Source organism: Mangifera indica, chromosome 15 (assembly GCF_011075055.1).
Source record: "Mangifera indica cultivar Alphonso chromosome 15, CATAS_Mindica_2.1, whole genome shotgun sequence".
Classification (NCBI taxonomy): domain Eukaryota; kingdom Viridiplantae; phylum Streptophyta; class Magnoliopsida; order Sapindales; family Anacardiaceae; genus Mangifera; species Mangifera indica.
Genome location: NC_058151.1, coordinates 3,800,071 through 3,820,880, shown reverse-complemented (window position 1 = coordinate 3,820,880; position 20,810 = coordinate 3,800,071). Strand labels below are relative to the sequence as shown.

At 35.0% G+C, this 20,810-nt stretch overlaps 1 protein-coding gene across 2 annotated transcripts; it reads right to left on the bottom strand.

Annotated features, from left to right (window-relative positions):
* On the bottom strand, positions 1-12,521 carry LOC123197432 (U-box domain-containing protein 35). Of its 2 annotated transcripts, none has more exons than XM_044611740.1 (10): positions 12,365-12,521; positions 11,287-11,519; positions 10,772-10,893; positions 10,572-10,693; positions 9,563-9,762; positions 8,989-9,305; positions 8,615-8,716; positions 1,651-2,079; positions 669-1,421; positions 1-562 (listed from the first exon to the last, which is right to left on the bottom strand). In XM_044611740.1, the coding sequence occupies exons 2-10, from the start codon at positions 11,486-11,488 to the stop codon at positions 377-379; spliced, it is 2,433 nt and encodes an 810-aa protein (XP_044467675.1). In that variant the 5' UTR covers positions 11,489-11,519; positions 12,365-12,521; the 3' UTR covers positions 1-376. The 2 variants fall into 2 exon arrangements, with proteins under 2 accessions (XP_044467675.1, XP_044467676.1); XM_044611741.1 differs by having other exon boundaries at positions 10,572-10,687.
* Positions 12,522-20,810: the final 8,289 nt, after the last annotated feature.

The window sequence follows — 20,810 nt, the reverse complement described above, 5'->3', positions numbered from 1 at the left end:
TGATATATAACATTCCTTTTATTTCAATTACTATCTTCTTTCTCTTTACAATGAGTAATCCTATGTACACAAACAATGAACATAAATTTACACACAAACAATAACATATCACCATGTGATTAAGTATTGTTTTATCTTTATTTCAAAATCACCTAATCATAGTGATATGTTATTATTTGTGTTCATTATTTGTGCATATAATTGTCATTTTACAATTATCAATAGCATAAGTCATGTTCACATAATCTTCCTTTTGCTATCAGAGATGATAAAGAAGGAAAAAAACTAAGAAACTATATTGACAGAATGTGGACACTTTTCGAGTGCAGCTAAGTTTTTCATGCAACCTGAATGATTATGACTGAAGAAACTACTACTAACGTTGTTTGGACTTCTTCCATTCCATGATTGCAGAAAGAAGTGAGTAATTTGGAAAGAGGTCCTTGCTTGTCAAAGGTAAATTGGTCATTGGAGATGTATCTTTTTCTTGAAGCCATTCCTCCATTGCTTTGCGATCATAGGTGTAACCATCCGCAGCAACACAAGGCTCACTCATCACATCCTATACATATAATAAAAAAGACACCATTGATAGATTGTTGTAAATGTTAAACTGGTATGGAAGTAATAAGAATTATTTATAATGGCAGTAAATAGTACAGGCATACCTTCAGTATTGGGCATATGAAGTGTGCAGGAGTTGCAGATTTAATACTTGAAATTGAATTTCGAGCTCTGTCAGCAGTATCCTTCAGTCTCTTCAGTGTAGGAAGTACCTGATCTTTTAAGTCAGGTCTGTCCCGACGTCGAAGCTCTGCACAGCTCAGTCCCAACAATGCCAACTCTTTTGTCTCTTCAGTTGGCCAATTCCCGGCTTGGGAATCTAAAATTTCCACCAAAGTGTCCTCCTCAATTGCTGTTTCCACCATATGAGCTAGAGATATTGCCGGCTTTGCTGTCAATAATTGTAAAATTACCATCCCAAAAGCATAAACATCAGATTTTGGAGAAATCAGCCCTGTTCTTTGATATTCGGGATCCATATAGCTAAGTGTCCCAACAGGCCCTGTAGCCATGTATGCAGAGGATTCGCAGAGAGAGTCTTGATTCACCATTGTTGAGAGGCCAACATCACCAATCTTGCTCACTAAGTTAAGATCGAGCAAGATGTTTGCCGGCTTCAGGTCACGATGGATAATGGGGTTTGGCTTTGAGTTGTGAAGAAAAACAAGAGCTGAGGCTACTTCCCAAGCAATTCGGAACCGATCATACCAGGGGATGGGCAGTGTATTGTTCTTTTGAAATAACCTATCCTCCAAGCTACCATTCTCCATGTATTCATAAATAAGGCAACCATGTGCAGGACAAGCACCAAGAAGGAGAAGCAAATGTGGATGGCGAATTCTGCTCAAGATTTCAATCTGAAAATCAACAAACAATGAGATAAGTTTCCACCAAAGTGGAGAATTCAAATACTTTGTCAAGTAGTTTGTTCTATCACATGAAGGAGAAAATAACCATGGTGCAATTTAAGCTCAAAAAGCATCACTTTAACAGCAAATTAATGGAGATCCTTACATGTCAGTGTCTGCTTTTCTTTTATGTTAAATAATTTATTGTAGATTTTTCTAACAAAAATTACTTTCATACCTCCTTCTGGAATTGCTTATTTTCGTGATTCCCTTTGGATCGGAGAACTTTTACTGCTGCAACTGTATGATGCAAACTGCACTTATAGACAGTTCCATATGCACCCATTCCGATTCTAAGGTTTTCTGAGAATGATGAGGTGGCAGAAACAATCTCTTCCCATGTAAACTCCTGATATTGCTGAAGAGAACCCAAAAGAGCATTCTCAAACTTGTCTTTCTCTTTAGCTGCACGCAGAGCTTCAAACTCTGCTTCTCTTCTTCGTAAAACTTCTCTTTCAGTACATTCCCTCACATGCTCGGCTTCCCTTTTTGCAGCTTCATATTTTTCCTTCTCTTGTCTAGCTGATTCTAAGGCTTTCTCCTCCATGAGGTGTATCCCTTTGAGCTTAGCTGCTTCCTCTAATTGAAGTTTATTCAAATTGCTCATCTGACAAAAAGCAATAGATGAAATAGATTACTATAAGGGGGCGTTTGGTTTAACAAATATTTTATTACTAAAATTGAAAGATTATCTTGAAGATAGATTACCTAAAGGATTACTAAGTATAAATAATTATTATGTTTGATAAAATTTAGTAGGTATAAATAATTATTGTGTTTGATTATGATACGAACCTTAGGAGAACCACACCTCAAAAGCTAGCTATTGAGATGGGAGAGCCCAAGGCCATATAAACCCCACACTAGTTGCCCATACTTTCCAATGTGGGATCCAAGTCTCATACCTTGCATTTGGGATCGTAACATACCACCACGCTCCGCAGCCCCGACGCCCACGCGGGCTGGCTGTGCGCTAGCTCCCTGCTAGCCCCGGGCGAACACTGCAATGCCGGCGTCACCACCCGCGCCGCACGATTGCAACTGGGAGACATAGTGATAGCTCTGATACCAAATGATACGAACCTTAGGAGAACCACACCTCAAAAGCTAGCTATTGAGATGGGAGAGCCCAAGGCCATATAAACCCCACACTAGTTGCCCATACTTTCCAATGTGGGATCCAAGTCCCATACCTTGCATTTGGGATCGTAACATACCACCCTTGTTTAATGGGGTGGATCCTTGGGGATGGGTAGCTAAGGCCGAACGCTATTTCCAGCTGAACGGAATGGATGAACGGGAACGGTTACAGGCAGTAATATTTTGCCTAGAAGGAGAAGCGCTGAGCTGGTTCCAATTCAGGGAGCTCTGGCGACCTTTCCGAGAATGGAGAGAAATGAAGGAAGAGCTGTTCCTTCGGTTTGGGTCGTCGCAACGTAGGACTCCCTACGAGCAGATCATCTTGCATCGACAAACGGGGACAGTGGTGGAGTACAGGGCACGATTTGAACAGTTGGTGGCAACGCTTCCGGCGGCACCAGCAGATTGGGTGCGAGGAGCCTTCACCGCCGGTCTGAAACACCGAATACAGGCCGAGCTTCGCCTCCAGGCACCGGTGGACCTTCTCACTCTGATGCAGTTGACGGCAGATATAGAAGATCGCGACCGGGTTGTGCACGGGTCGGAATGGGATCTGGATCCAACTGGGGCAGCCCAAGCCCTTATAAGCAGTAGAGACCCATATCCAAGTGCACCCACCAATTTCCTTGTAACCCCACCCAACGGCCAGCCCAACGCCCAAGCAAGCCCTAGCCCAATGCCACAATACCATCCTACTCAGCCTGCTAACCACACCGGCCCGTTTGCTTTTCCCCCCACATCACCCCTAGATTATTCAAAACACGCCAACCCATTTAATAAATGGGTCGACACTCCCCAGCCCATTTTCACACAGCCCAAACAATCAGACCATGCCCATTATCCAGCCCACCCGAGTAACCCGAATCCACAAAACCGCCCCGACCCAGCTCATAATTTCTCCCCCTCCAGCGCACGCGTTTCTCATTCACACTTGCCTAATACTTCTGCCCTAATTTCGTCCTCTCCAACGGAAATCGCTCCACCCGTTACTTCAACTCCCTCTCCGTCGGATGCCCACCGTCACCCTCCACCTAATTTCACAGCCCCACCAAATCAGCCACCGTTTCCCTCTTCAGCTAGGTATAACTCTTTCAATCGTCGAGCCAACATATCCTCCAGGCCTGAATACCCACGACTCTCCCAATCAGAAATACAGACCCGCATCGCTCATGGCTTATGCTTCAAGTGTGGAGGCAAGTTCAGACCCAACCATCAGTGTCCCTTCAAACAGCTCCGTCTGATGCTCTGCGAGGATGATGAACAGGACATCACTGAATCTCCAGCGGACAACAGCCAACCTGAGTTAAAACCAGACGATGAAGTGGAGCTTTCGCGTCATTCAGTTGCTGGAATCAGCTCTCCTAAGACCTTGAAGTTTCTCGGCAAGATTCGTAATTCTTCCGTCGTCATTCTGGTTGACTCCGGCGCTTCCCACAGTTTCATTTCTCGGAAATTAGTCCACCAATTACAGCTCCCTGTTTCACCAAAAAAATTCCAGGTGGTCATTGGAAATGGTAGCAAGGTCGCCGGCAGTGAAGTATGTCCAGGGGTCAAACTCCAGTTACCAAATATGCACTTCTTTCATGACTACTATGTATTTTCGTTGGGCAACGTGGATGTCATCCTTGGGGTGGATTGGTTGGCAACCTTGGGCATCATACGGACTGATTGGCAAAACCTTACGATGGTCTTTAACTGGGGAGGGTAGAAAATTACAATTCAGGGGGACCCCTCTTTAGTCACCCAAGAAGCTTCTCTGAAGGCTGTCTGGAAAACACTTAAATTCAGCAGCCACTGCTATTGGATTGAGTTAGCAGTCTCCGAAACAAATTCAGCAGGATGCTCGAAAGCAGTTCAAGAGCTATTGACAAGGTTCCAGCATTTGTTTGAGGAGCCCAACAGTTTACCGCCAAGTCGGACACACGATCATGCCATTCGTCTGTTTGACGGCACTGCACCACCGAACGTACGACCATATCGGTATCCTCACCACCAGAAAAACGAGATTGAGCGACAAGTTCGCGAAATGCTTCATGCGGGAATTATTCAACCAAGCCACAGCCTATTTTCTTGTCCTGTTCTCCTGGTGCAAAAGAAAGATGGAGGATGGCGCTTCTGTGTTGACTACCGCGCCCTCAACAAAATCACTATTCCAGATAAGTTTCCGATTCCCGTTATTGATGAGTTGTTAGATGAGTTAGCGGGTGCCACCATTTTCACTAAACTGGACTTGAAATCTGGCTTCCACCAAATTAGAATTGTTGAGTCTGATATTGAGAAAACTGTCTTTCGGACACATAACGGCCATTACGAGTTTCTTGTAATGCCTTTTGGCTTGTCCAACGCACCTGCCACTTTTCAGGCCCTAATGAATGAAGTCTTTCGGGCCTATTTACGGCAGTTTATTCTTGTCTTCTTCGATGACATTCTGATTTATAGTAGAGATTTAACTGCTCATTTGGATCATTTGAATTTAGCACTACAGCTGCTTTCTGATCATCACCTGTTTTTAAATAAGAAGAAATGTTCCTTTGGGGTCTCTCGTTTGGAGTATTTGGGTCACCTCATTTCTGCTGAAGGAGTGGCTGCTGATCCTCAAAAAATCCAGTGTATGATTGATTGGCCGCGACCTCGCGATATTACCGCACTTCGAGGGTTCTTGGGTCTTACAGGCTATTACCGCCGATTTGTACGCCATTATGGACAAATTGCAGCCCCATTGACACAGCTGTTGAAAAAGAACTCTTTCCATTGGAATGAAGACTCTACAGTAGCATCCGAGAGGTTGAAGGCTGCCATGACAACTGTTCCAGTTCTTGCCATGCCCGATTTTACCCAACCTTTTATAGTTGAGACGGATGCTTCCTCCACAGGCATAGGGGCTGTTCTTATGCAGGGGGGTAGGCCTATTTCTTTTATGAGTCAAGCTCTCTCACCTAGAAACAAAGTGAAGTCAGTTTATGAACGCGAATTAATAGCCATGGTGTTAGCCTTGCAAAAGTGGCGTCATTATCTATTGGGGAAGCATTTTATTGTTCGCACCGATCAGAAGAGTTTGAAACATTTAATGGATCAAACCATCATCAGTGGAGAGCAACAACGATGGGTGATGAAACTACTTGGCTTTGATTTTGAGATTCAGTATCGTCCGGGAATGGAAAATAAAGCAGCTGATGCCTTATCTAGATTACCGGAAGCCTCTCTTACAGCAGCTGATGCCTTATCTAGATTACCGGAAGCCTCTCTTACTTTAAACTCCATTTCAGCCGGGCATTGGATCGAGGGTGAAGTGATTGACCAAGAGGTTCGCTCCGACAGCCGGTATAAACAAATCATCCAGCAGCTATTACAGGACCCCTCTAGCCATGCAAATTTTTTATTAAAGAATGGGACTCTATTTTACAAAAACAGGTTGGTGTTGCTTCCATCTTCTGCCCTACTGCATGAATTCCATTCTTCCCCATTCGGCGGCCACTCGGGTTTTCTCCGCACTTATAAGAAGATCGCTGTTGTTTTCTATTGGAATGGTATGAAAAATTCTATCAAGAACTTTGTAGCTAGCTGTGAGACTTGTCAACGCAACAAGTATCAAGCCATGAGCCCGGCCGGTTTATTGCAACCTTTACCCATACCCAATCAAGTTTGGGAGGATATATCCATGGATTTCATTGGAGGGCTACCAAAAACCAAGAAGGGTGATACTATTTTGGTGGTAGTCGATCGCTTGACCAAGTATAGCCATTTTTTGATACTTTCTCATCCTTTTACGGCGAGAGTTGTGGCTAATTTATTTGCCAATGAGATAGTTCGTCTTCATGGATATCCTCGCTCTATTGTCTCCGATCGGGATCGCTTATTCATGAGTCAATTTTGGGGGGAGCTATTTCGTTTGGCGGGCACGACTCTTAAATTTAGCAGTGCATATCACCCTCAGTCAGACGGCCAAACTGAGGTCGTTAATCGGGGGCTAGAAACCTATCTTCGCTATTTTTGCTCTCAACAACCAAACACTTGGACTAAATGGATTTCTTGGGCTGAGTATTGGTACAATACCACATTTCATAGTTCCCTTAGCACGACACCCTTTAAGGCTTTGTATGGGCGAGACCCCCCAACCCTCCTTCGATGGGGTTCCGAAGCGTCTAAAGTAGATGAGGTTGATGTATTTCTACAGCAAAGAGATGCTATCCTTCGTGAATTGAAAGACCAACTTCATCGAGCCCAGGAAAGAATGAAACAGCAAGCTGATTTAAAACGTCATGAAACTCATTTTGAACTTGGCGAGAAAGTGTTCCTTAAAATTCAGCCTTATCGGTTCAAGACACTTGCTAAGAAGCTTAACGAAAAGTTAAGCCCCCGCTTTTATGGACCTTATGCTATCACAGAAAAAATTGGTTCAGTTGCTTATCGTTTAGCGCTGCCTCCCTCTAGTAAAATTCATCCAGTTTTCCATGTATCGCAGCTGAAGAAGGTCATTGGATCTGCTGTGCACCCACAGCCATTACCAGGGTGCCTCACTGCAGATCTGGAACTGCAGCTCCAGCCGGAGACGTTATTAGATACTCGTTATTCCAAAAATGGCAGCCTTGAGGTCCTTATCAAATGGCTATCTCTACCAAACTGTGAAAATACCTGGGAAGACTACCTGACTATTAGAGACCAATTTCCCAAATTCCACCTTGAGGACAAGGTGCGTCTCCGTGGGGGGGGTATTGATAGAGGCCTGATCACAAAGGTATATGTTCGTAAGCCCAAAAAGAAGGAAGTGGGAGATGGTCCAGTAGAGAAAAGAGAAGGTGATCCAGAGAGGCCCTCAGCTGAAGATTCAGAGAGCAGTGATGAGGAGGGCAATCTGGGAATCAAGGAAGCTGCACTGGAACAAAATGATCTTGTCCATCCAGTTGGTATAGATGGCAGCATGTGAGGAGGCAGAGGAGAGAATTCTGTTAGGGACTGCACACCCTTTATAAGGCAGAAAATTTTTTTTTAAAAAAAAAAAATTCAAAATTTTAATAGGTATGGGACTTGGATCCCACATTGGAAAGTATGGGCAACTAATGTGGGGTTTATATGGCCTTGGGCTCTCCCATCTCAATAGCTAGCTTTTGAGGTGTGGTTCTCCTAAGGTTCGTATCATTTGGTATCAGAGCCATCACCATGTCTCTCAGTTGCACTCGTGCGGCGCGGGTGGTGACGCCGGCATTGCAGTGTTCGCCCGGGGCTAGCAGGGAGCTAGCGCACAGCCAGCCCGCGTGGGCGCCGGGGCTGCGGAGCGTGGTGGTATGTTACGATCCTAAATGCAAGGTATGGGACTTGGATCCCACATTGGAAAGTATGGGCAACTAATGTGGGGTTTATATGGCCTTGGGCTCTCCCATCTCAATAGCTAGCTTTTGAGGTGTGGTTCTCCTAAGGTTCGTATCAGATTAGAAGTAATAAAAGAATACCAGTAAATTATTTTACTTAAATGTCCTGGATGTAATTATTTTAAAATATTTTTTATATTACTTATTATATTAATTGAAAATAAAGTTATTTTTGTCCAAAAAATTAATAAATAAAAATATAATTATAATAAAATCAAGATTACTTTGATAATCTTCTAATACAAATGAAGGTAGTAATCAGATTATTACTTATATTACCATCATATCATCATTGGTAATAGAAAATTATCGTAATCTTTTATTACTGACAAAACAAATAAGGTGATGTAAGTAATAAAAAATGGATTATTAAAGTAATCTTTATTATACATGAACCAAACGAACCCTAAATATAATATCAAAACTAGGGCGAGCAAATTATCTTGTATGCCAATCATCCTACTTTATAAATTAAATCAAATTTAAAGAATGTGAGGACTTGGTGATCCATGCCACAATGGCATGAGAAAATCAAGATAGAAATTAAAAATCATTGCAATCAAAGTTTGGCCCCCATAAAGGAAAAGAAAAAAGGAGTTCCAAATTTATTTTGTCAAAGAGGATGCCAAGACTAACCTGTCGAGAAGCATCAATTGCCTCACTCTGAGCTATTGCATACATTCCTCGAACATGTCTGAGTTCAGTTCTTAGCTTTTCTAGCTCAAAGCTAATATCTTCCTGCATTGATTAGGAAAAAAAAATTATTATCTGTTTCCTAAACATATACGTGACTTTCAACAAAACTGTGATTTTGGTCAAGACAGATTTTGTACCAATGAGGTCATTGCTTTAATAAAATCTAACTATTGGGAACTATATCGCAAGAACAAAAGAGAACATATACTGTGCAGGTTCACTAACAGTAGTATAGGAAATGCCAATCACGAAAAAAATTGAATTTCCATTGATGTCCAACAAAATACCTAGTCCAAAGAAAGTGGAAAACCAACCTGGCTCACAGAAGAAGAACAGTCAGTTAGCACATCTGAGATGAAAATATGTTCAGACAAACTGTGGTTATCTGTTATGAGACTCCAGTAACTTGAACTTTCACTGACTGGCTGTCCAACTTCTAAACTATTGAGACAGGAACTCATGGAATCCTGACCTCCCTCAGAATCCAAAGACTGGCAGCTTGAACGATTAAGCTCAGTTGAGTTTATTGTTGAACAAAAAAGAGTCTTGTTTATGGTTGAAAGAGCCTGAGATCGCTGAATTGGCAGGGAAGGAGAATGGAAATGAGAATAGGAAGATATGGAGTGAAGATCTGCAAATTCCATAAAACATTAGAGAACAAAAACGTTGTGTTAGAATCTCATATTAACTTGCACTGTGTGGATCAGCAGGGGTAGTAAGATACAAATTCTCTATTCATCAAATTGTTATCACATTACTCCAATTAAATGCATATGAATCCAATAAAGTTATAAGCTATTCACCAAGGAATGATAAATCATTATTCCTCAGAAAGTACTCTCACATCTTTGGATCAGCAGATGTAGCTCATGCCTGAAGTGGAATTACCTGTTTGTGAGCCGCAACTGTAACTTGATGAACTGTTGTTAGAGCAACTTGTGTCACTGCAGTCACCTTTAGTACTTGCATTTGTAACCAAGTCAGATGGACGGATGGATGACAATCTTCCTTTTGAAACAGCATAGATAGTACAAAAGCTTGGAGTACAAGCTGAGATTCTCGAGGAAAGATCATCCTTCTTAATTTTCCTGCAAAACTAATCTTGTTATAACAAAGTTTTAGCATAAATTAACCAACTTGCAAAATTTAAGAATATCAAAACATAGACAAGTTACCCCTGTGATGTCTAATCTACCCTGCTATAAACTAAAATTACTTGATGATGACTAATTCTCCTATTTTTCTATATCCATTTCATTTGCCTCCTATATATCACCAAAACATCACAAAGAGGTACCAAAAAGACATGCATCCATTGCTTTTCTTCAGAAAGGAAACAGAAGAGACTAGATTACTTTTTGTAACTCTCTTTTTACTCACAAAACATTGATTACAGTCAGCTATCAAATGCATGCATTGTATGCACTATGACAAAAGCATAAAACTATGGAATTGTTCAAAAATAGGTAGTTTGGGCTACTGATCAAGGTGTTCATATAGAGCCGAAGCTCCCAGCTTGTCTGAAAACATCTACTGTCTTTTGTAGTCTCACAAGATGACACAGATTTCATAGGAATTTCTTCCAAAAACATAGGGACTATCTTGAAAATCAGGGCTGCAATATGAGATGATCTGTCTACACCCAGCGTATATTACCAGCAGGAACTGGATAGCCTTCTAGTGTTTTAGATAATGGCATTATAGTAGTAAAATGTAAAATTTGGGACAGCATAATTTACAAAATTTGAGAAGCTGATCTCAAATTTTAGTTGTGATGATGTCTTTCCATCCAGAACAGGGGTTTCACAGCGTTAATTTAAATCAATGCATACCAGCTTAATACAAATCGATTTGAGTATGATGTCAAGAATCAGGATGCATCATACTGGATAAATACCTTGAAAACATGATGCAAGATGCAGCACCGATAACAAGCTTGTTAATGGAGCAATTTGCAACCTCATCTGCAATTGCTTTTGCAACATCGTCCGATTCAATTACTGTTACATCAACCTGCACCTACATGCAGAATTATGCAAATTAATTTCTAGTTCTGCTAGTCTCATACATGAAAAAGATTGGAAAAGAAAAGCTTACCTTTTTCTGAACACACATCTTTTTATAAGGCTGCAACATTTTACTTCTCCGCCATTCCACTTCCTGCTTATAAGCAGCTGCTACATCCTCACGTACTTGTGAAATAGGAATGAAATTTCCCACTAGAAGAAAAACAATGTCAGATAGCCAAAAATGCTGAAAATTCAGTCATCATTGATTCTCAGGTTTTCCACTTTCATTTCTTTCAATCATTAAGGAATTCTCCAATTAATTCATAGAAATGTTCACATGGACAAGCATCAAATACATGGCATGATTTCTTCTATAAAATTCATTACCAAGAAGCTACTGATTGCCACAACTGTTAGTCAACAACTTTGCAAAACTGTGAGCATTAGCTGGGCAGGCCAATAGAAATTAATACGAAAAACTTTCAGACTGATTCTCTTGGTATATTATGCATCAAATTGAAGGATAAATTAAAAGGAAAAGTTGCTTAGGTAAAAGTTGTTTTTTTTTCTGTAGAATAATTATCCCATCGAAGCATAGCTTACTTGGTGTAGGGACTGCAGTAATCCTCGGGCAGACATGTAACAACTTGAACAAAGTGATTCCCTCATGAACAAACTTTTCCAATGTCCATGAAACAACACTTTTGCTTTTTCCATTTCCCTTGACAGCTATTGCAACAATAGAACCAGGAGGTGGTGGCAATGTGAGCTTGCCTTCTGGTTCAACAATTTCTTTTACATCCATTTTTCTTCGACTTCAAGTACTGCTGAATCCTCTGTATAAGCAAGGGAGATTTACCATAACAAACTAGTCCAAGCAATTGTATTAAATCAAGGAAATACAGCTAAGAGTTTAAGCACACTCAACCACTACAGAATCTCAAAGAATGAATAGTTTTCCATTTTCCTTAATTCTTAAGCCAACGCCAGGTTGAAAATTTTGAACCCACAAATTCCAGATCTTTTCCACAACATGACTTATGATGACTTTAAGTTAAAACATACAAAGAAAATATATAAAACTGACCATTCAAGCAAGAATAAGAGCGAGTTGCATATGAATAGGCTATATAGAAAAAAGAAACGGGGTCATGAAAAAAGCATCACTCCTCAGATTCAGATTTCATATAAACAAAATTCTTTTGTTTCCAGGAATATACATATATATAGTACCCCAGATAACAGCATCTCAAAAAAAAACCAAGATATTTTAGATTAATTAATGATTAATCAAAATTTGAATGGAAAGCACCGCAAAATCTGTTTCTACGGAGATTTTTATGCAGATTCTATACCAAATAAAAAAATTACTATATGTATTTGACAGAAACTGAAAAGAGAGGCAAGAATGTCCGTGATTCCTGAATCTCAAGAGACTTGATAAAACGTTTCATCTTCATCATAAAAATCCAACCTTATTTATCGATTATACAGCTTAAAATGAAAAAAAATTTCATTTCCCAAAAATCATTGAAAAAAATAAGGCAAAAGCAAAAGACACAAAAGAATTCATTCAGCATCAAAGAACAACACAGAACAAAAGGTAAAACAACACCAGCAAATTGTGGGTTCGCTCAAACTGAAAACGAATAAGAAAAAAAAAATGAACCCAGAAATGTACCAGGCTTTTACTCCATGAAAATTGTGAATTCCTTGAAACTCAAAGCAAGAAGTAGAAGAAAATGAACTGGGTTTGCTTCTGCAAGTACAGAATATGAAAAGAAGAAGAAATTTGGCTGGGTGACAAAGTTAACCCCACAATCTTAATTAATTCATGTTTAAATATAGAGACAGCCTTGGCGTGAAACATTGACCTTCCAAGAAAGTTAACAAATTACAATTTTAAAACTGATTAATATTCATGAATCAAAACAAAGATGAGGTTGTGGTTGGTCTAATTATGTTGTTTTGTTTATTTCTCACTTTCGAAAGAGATTGTTTGTTTCTTTCTTTTAAGATTACTTACGTTAGATTGCTCAAGTCCTGTTCCAGAGGGACCCCATTAAACCCTCTGTCAATTTCTACTGTTCAAATGACTATTCCCTCCGACCAACGTTTGATGAACTACAATTCTCACCCTTAAGTTTTAAAAAACCAATTTTACACCCGTCTTCCAATTATGTTTAGAAATGATTATTTCGCCATTTTATTGAAATTAAAAAACTATCATTAATATTTAATATAAATATTAAATTATCAATATATCATCATTAATTTAAAAATTTATCACTTAAACTTCTAAATTTATCAAAACTATAACCAACTTAATATATTACGTTTTTATAAGTTTTTTTGTTAGTGTGATTGTCATTTTTGAAACTATTAGGATGCATAATGAAATTTTAATTTTTTTCCAAAAACACCTCTAAAGCTTTTTTCAACTTCTAAAAAACCTATAAAATTTTTTCATACCCTTAATATTTTAAATAATAACAATTTATCTCCTAAACTTTTGAAAAGGGAAAATAGAAGAATAAAAGAATAAAAAGAATATGAGAAAAAAAATAAAAGAATTAATGCCAAATAATCTCTCTACCATTTCACTTAACAGGAGGAGATGATGGGTGGAAATTTAACTTTTTGAAACTTCAATGGTAGAAATTGTCATTTGAGCAAATCTTGGGGGAAAAATACGCCCGTCAATTTCTAATTAAGTTTGATAATGCTTATTAGAGTGAGGTCTATTCTAATTATTGTAAATTTCCATGCAATGTTTTCCCTTTATGGCCTGTATTTATTATTAAAATTTATTAATTTATTAGGAAAATGCAGTGAAAAGTCTATGCTCAAATGGTAATTTTTTAATTTTTGAAATTGTAATTGAAACTAAGAATGTTGGATAAGTGTTTATCCATTTGACCAGTCAAATTTAAAAATATGACGGCTAAGCTACTAAATCAGTTTATAAATATGCTAAATCAAAATCCTATAATCACATGTATAAAAATTAATATAAATATTGAATTTCAAAAAACTTTAAAAAAAAAACATAAATATAGTTATGTATATACATTCGTTTAATAGAAAAATTAAATATTCAAATAAGGTTAGATTCTAATTAAATTTATTGAAGTTCAAATTTGACTCAAATAAGTCTGAAGGCTCAAACGAGTTGAAACTTGAAAGTTTAATATTTGTTTGTTCAAACTTTAGATGTGTTTGGTTTGCAAAGCTTACAAATTTGAAAATTTTGACATGAATTAATTAAACAATATCATTTTGATCAAATATATAAAAAATAGTATTATTGTACTATCAAACTGAACTCAAAACTTGATTTGAGTTCGAATACTTTTAAAGCAAGTTCGAATTTAGCTTTACTGAAGTTAAGTCTAGTCTGAACTCAACACAATTTGAATCTAACCCTATATGCTAGCCAAGGTTTGGGAAAACCGTAGCCCACCTCTTGAATGCTTAAATTTCAAGAATCCACCCGAAATGTAATTATGATAACTTAAGTGCAAAATTATTGTATCATACTTAGCTTGGTGTAATTCAGGTTTAATAACTCACCTTACATGATGTTATCTGATCCGACTTATTAGAATTGCATTAATCAAATTATGATATTGTTAAATTATACTTAAAAAAGTGTGATACTAGTTAAATTACTTTAAAAAAAAATAAAATTTGACTAATTATGATCAACTCGTGCTTTCAAGTTGCGATATTGATAATTGGACATAAGCCAATTTTTTTCTCAAAATTTAAAAAAGTTGAAATAATTTTTGCCATTTTTGTTTTTTTTTTTATAACAAAATTGTAAAATGGGTGGAATATTGTTGATGTTAACCATTTTCTATTAATAATTAATTAAATAGGAAGATTAAAAATAGGGTGATAAAATGTACGCGTTTTCCAAAATGAAGAAAACAGGAAGTCAAAGTAGTGACGTAGATGTGAAGTTATGGCAGGTCCATTTTGGCAACCATGGTCCATCTGACATTGGAAGAAAACAACCCCCGAATTTGATTGACCAAATATTATTGGACAACGCATGTTGCCTAGAGAATTTGATTTTACCGGATTATTATTCTTATTATTAAGAAAAAAGTTGTTACTTGTCAAAGTCTTCACTGTTCCTAAATTATCGCAAGATATTAATTAATAGGCCAAGTGACGCATCATATATGTTTGTGATCAAGAAAAATCCTCATCGAATAGTTTTATTGGTCAATAATGACTAAAAATAAAATTAAATTAAAAGAAAAATCAAAAGAGAAAGAAAACGTCATTAACAGTGATGATTAAAAAAACCTTAAAAAGAAATATTAATTTTATAAAATTTAGATAGAAAAAATTTATTAAAATTTTAAATTTAAAAATAAAAATATGATAAATTTTTAATTTTTTTAAATATTTTAAAAAATAACAATTTATCCTTGATAATAATAATAAAATCAAGTAATATTTGAATTTTTGATAATTAACGAATGAAATATGAAATTTCTCTCAAACCTTGGGTGGGAAATAGTAATTTGGCCTAATTAATATAATTAAGCACGAAGGCTTTTATAGATTTAAGTTAAGTGCACCTCCTAATTTTTTAATCTATCTTCCTTATGTATTATAAACTTAATTTTAAGTCATTTCCCACCATTTTAAAAAACCATTTCAACCTCTACCATCCTTTTTTTTTTTTCCAAAAACTTGACCAAACTTCATAAATCAATCTTTAACATTCGAATTTTACATTGTATTTCAAGGTTTTGCTCTTCATTTTTTGTCGTTGTTCAGTGTTTGTTGTCATTCTTCCTTATTCAATATAAATCCATATGTTTGAAATGCTTTTGACTCTACAGAATAAGAAAAAAGTTAGTTACGAATATTTTTGTAGTAAATTGTATAACATTTACTGTTAAATACTACTTTGAATGCAAGCTTTTGAGATTTTAAGTTTTTTTTGAAAAATTTAGGATTTGAAAAATTCAAAGTACCAACTCTATCGGTATAAAGTTAGAGTTATTGATTAATTTTGTTTAAAACAAATTAAAATTAGTTATTATAATTAATATTATTTATTTTAAAAAAAGTAGAGTAATTTATTATCGAAGATTAATAATAATAATATCAATTTTATAATAATCTAATTTAAATCGTATTCTTTTCATATAAATACTGCCCTCATCCCTCAACAAAATTTTTTTGGGTTAAAAAAAAAAATATATATATATATATATATATAAAAGAAAATTGAAGTACAACATTGAGATAAAATTAGGGGAGTCAGGTGTCAGAGATTTTATTTGCTTGGTGACTTACTATCGTTGACCACGCGAGTCACAAGTCGACGAGTTTCGGCTGTGATCATGGGACCCAATTAAAACTACAATCCTATTGAAATCTTTTATCCTTAATTTTATCTAGATTATGTTCAAACGGCTAAAAGGCGTGTTCCCCCAAAAGGTTAGGCGTAAGTGCAAACTCACACGTTCTAATTTTTTCAAAACTCAAAGTTGCATTTATGATCAAAATTTTGTTAAAATTTTTAATTAAAATTAAAGATAAAATTATTATTTAATAACAAGTTTTAAAAATTAAAGTTTTTTTCTTTTTAATTTGAAAATTTAACAATTTTTCCTATCTAAAATACTGCATTCACTCTCCCCCTTAGTTTATCTCTCTTTTTTGATAAAACCTCTCCCCTGACAAAAACAATTTCCTTCGATGAAAATGAAATTGTTTTTATTGGAGTGTCTTCTTTTGAAATAAAGATAATCATCTTCATTTGAGATGAAGATAAATAATTTTCGTCTTAGAAGAAGACGTTTTGTCTTCATCTTTGACGAAGACAAAATAGGTGAGGAAGAAGTGATGAGCGATCGAGGGAGAAGGGGGGAAAGTCGATTGACAGGCTAAAAGGAGAAAAAACCTTATAGGAGAAATTACCACTTTTCAAACTTTGAGTGTAGGGAGGGGGGAGGGGGAAATTATTATATTTTCAAATTAATAGGGAAAAATATGATAAAACTTTAATTTTTAAAATTTTTTTATTAGATGACCATTTTGTTTTTAATTTTAATTAAAAATTTTAGGCCAAAGGACTATTTCTCACGCAAGGTATACTTTTTCTACAGTTCCCACCCATTAACTTTGAAAAGCCCATTTACATATTCATGGGCTATTAAAAAAAACGGATTCAAGAGTAAAATCGTTATTTTATCTGTAATATTAAAAATAAATTTAAATTTAATTTTTTTTTACCCCTAAACTCTAACAACTAACAATTTCCCCCAACCCAAATTTTCAAAAACAATATTTTCCCCCTAGAGTTTCCAAACTTTTGGATTGAATTTTTTGGCAACGATCGATGATCTCCAGGCGATATCTCTTCCTCCCCGGCATCTCCTCTTTCCGACCGTGCGACGTCTTCCCCTCCTAGCAGTAGTCGTTGACGAAGTCTTCATCGACGACGATGCTATATAACGTCAAAAGTATACGACCGAAAGGAAGGGTCGTTGGAGAGGGAGAGTAGGTATTTGAAGATCGTCAATCGTTATCGAAAAAATTAGATCTGAAGTTTGGAAACTCTAAGGGGGGAAATGTAGTTTTTGAAAACTTGGGTTGGGAGAAACTTTTAGTTTTTAAAGTGTGAGAGGGTAAAAAGAGATAAAATTTTTAGGAGCTAGAGTTCCGTTAATTCTAACTGTTCATAGGTGGATATTTAGTATTATCAAAGATAAATGATGAAAACTTGAAATTGCAGCTTACCTTGGGTGGGAAATAGTCCTTTGGCCAAAATTTTAACAAAATTTGGTTCAACAATAGATTTTTAAAAATTTGAGGTGTAAGTTTAAGATTAGACCTAACCTTGGGTGGGACATAGTCGTTTAGGCTATTCAAATTGATATGACACATTTTGAATTAATTCTAAATCCAAACATAACTCATATTTTTATCAACTTCACTTTCAAAATTTTCAAATCTTATAGTTTAAGTAGCTTAAAGCATTAACCAAGTTATCTAGAGCTAATGAATTTCAATATGATTTGTTAACCTTACATAACATAAAAAAAAAAAAAAATTGAGTTAGGATTGAGCTTTTTGACATAATGTTTAATTCAAATCAATCCAACATAATTCGAAAATAAATTGAATTATATTTGAGTTAACATAAAAACTATGAATTGACTAAAATATTTAAACAATTAAACTATAGTAGAATTTGTCAAAAATAGATTGAATAAATCTTGAAAGACAAGTATTAATGACAACTAAAATTCTTATGCATTGTATATAGCTCTAAGTCACTTTATAAATACCTTAAATCAAAACCGTATAATATCATATAACCTTAATGTAAAAAGTTCTTTCCCACCCAAGATTTCAAAAAATATTATGTCACCCAAGATTACTAAGTAAACTATTAAATTTCAAAAGATAAAAAATAGAAAAAACATAAATACGATAATTTATATATAATCGAATAATAGAGTAAACTATATTGTCCACCCGAGATTTGAGAAAACCATAGCTCACCCAATGAATGTTTAAATTCCAATATCCACCCAAAATGTAATTCTTTTAACCAAAGTACAAATTTATTGTATTGCATTTAGTTTATTGTGATTTAGATTGAATAACATCCCCTAAAAGATGTTATCTAACTATTAGAATCACATTAATTAAATTGTGATCTTATAAAATTATACTAAAAAATATGATTCTAATTAGATCACATTTAAAAAAAGTACGATTTGAGTGAATTTAACTTGTATCACATCTAAGTCAGTGCGATTTTAGCCAAATCATGTTTTCCAAGTTGTGATCTTGGTGATTTGACATTGACTTCCTTTTTTATCCTCAAAATTTAAAATAATTGAAATAACTTTTTTACCCTTTTGTTTTTTTATCTAACAATATTGTAACATGGGTGAAATTTTGTAGTTCAACCATTTAAAGGATGAGAATTTATGATTCCTCCCAACTTGGTATGGAAAATAATGGTTTCTGTTAGGAATACATTCAATGTATATAATTATTGAGCAATATAAATTAATTGAATAGGACTATTAAATTTAGCTAGTGGGTGGTTACCAAACTTTAAAAATTATCCTACTAACATATCTTTTATTATTTATATTAATTTATTTGGTTTATAAATAATAAAATATTACGATAGTTTTTTATTATCAATAGTGATATAACAGGTAATTTAAGAAATAATTTGATTAATATATTTACCTTAGGTATTAAAAGATTATCAAAATAATTTTAATTTTATTATAATTATATTCTTATTTATTAATTTTTAAGAATAAAAATAATTTCATTTTCAATTAATATAATATAATAAATAACATATAAAATATTTTAAAATAATTATACCTTAAGACAATTAAGTAAATAATATATTAGTATTATTTTATTATCTTTAACTAAATACAATAATTATTTATACCTACCAAATTTTACTAAATTTTATCAAACATAATAATTTTTAAAGTAATTTTATAATTTTAATAATAAAATATTATCTAAACCAAATGTCTTCTTAGGGTCATGAAATCTATGCTTCTCAAATGTAGAAAATTAGAAGTCAAAGCAAGTGAAGCACATGTGAACTAGAAGTCATGATTTGTGAAAGGAATTATTTCCACCCAAAAATAAGTGTTTTTTCAAGTTTTCATCTATTAACTTTAAAAAACTCAAATATTCACCTATATGTTCATTTTTAAGGATAATATCAGGGATAAAATCGTTATTTAATAAAAATATTAAAAATTTAATTACATTCTCCCCCTCCAACCCAAAGTTTGAAAATTCATCATTTTCTCCTTAAGATTTTGATGGTAATTCTCTGACAATAATCTCTTTTTCCACTATCAACGATTTCTCTCCCTCTTGACTTCTTTCTCTATCCTGACCTCTCCTTACCATCTTCATTAAAAATGAAAATGGTAGGGAGACAACTAGGAGAGACCAAGAGGGAGAGAAAACACTGACAATTAGAAAAGAGTTTAAACATAAAAATCTTCAAATAATCTTTTAATTTTAATAATAAAATATTATCCAAGTAGAACATCTTCGTAAGGACATGAAATGTATGCTTCACAAATGTAGAAAATTGGAAGTCAAAGTAGTGAAGCACATGTGAGCTGGAAGTTGTGACTTCTGAAACGTTATATTGCCAAACAGGGTCCTTATACAGAAAACTACTTTTATTAAACTAGTATTTATTATTACCCCACATTTGATTGACCAAAAACTATTGGATAACGCATAATTAAAAATTATAGCCCAAAAGACTTATTCCCATCAAGGTATAGTAAAACTCTAAAGTGATTCTGTTTAATTTTTGAGAATCTAAATACTCATTTATGAGTAAAATTTTATTAAAAAACTCAATTAAAGTTAAGGATAAAATCAACATTTAACAAAAAATTTAAAAAACATAAAATTTGTTATATTTTTCTCCTAAGTTTTAAAAATAACAACTTCACACATGCCTAAAGTTTTTAAACTTTAAAAACTAGCATCTCCTCTCCTCCCACAAAACTTAGAGTTTTCTTCCTCTCAGCTCCAACCACCATCTTTGGAGAACGACGACTATTTTTCTTCCTCTAATGACCTCAGCTAACATCTGGATCAAAAAATCCAGACGTTCTTCATCTGTATTTTTATGATCCAAACAAAAGAGCCCTTTGTCTGGATGATTCCTTCGTCTGGATCAAAAAATCCATCGAAGGACTTCTAGATTTTTTGATCCAAAGGTCATCTGAGGTCATTGGAGAATGAGGCTTCATCGGGAGGAAGAAAGACAAACTATTGTTTGTCGAAGATGGTGGATAGAATTAGGAGGAAGAAACCCTAAGTTTTGAGGAGGGGGCGAATGCTAGTTTTTAAAGTTTGAAACTTTTAGGTATCGGTGAAATTGTTAATTTTTAAAATTTGAAAGGAAAAATAAATGAATATTATATTTTTTAAATTTTTATGTAATGATAATTTTATCTTTAATTTTAACTAAGTTTTTAAATAAAATTTTGTTTATCCATAGGTATTTAAACTTCACAATACCCTGGATGGGGAGTAATATTTTAGGTCAAAATATACAATACAAACAACCT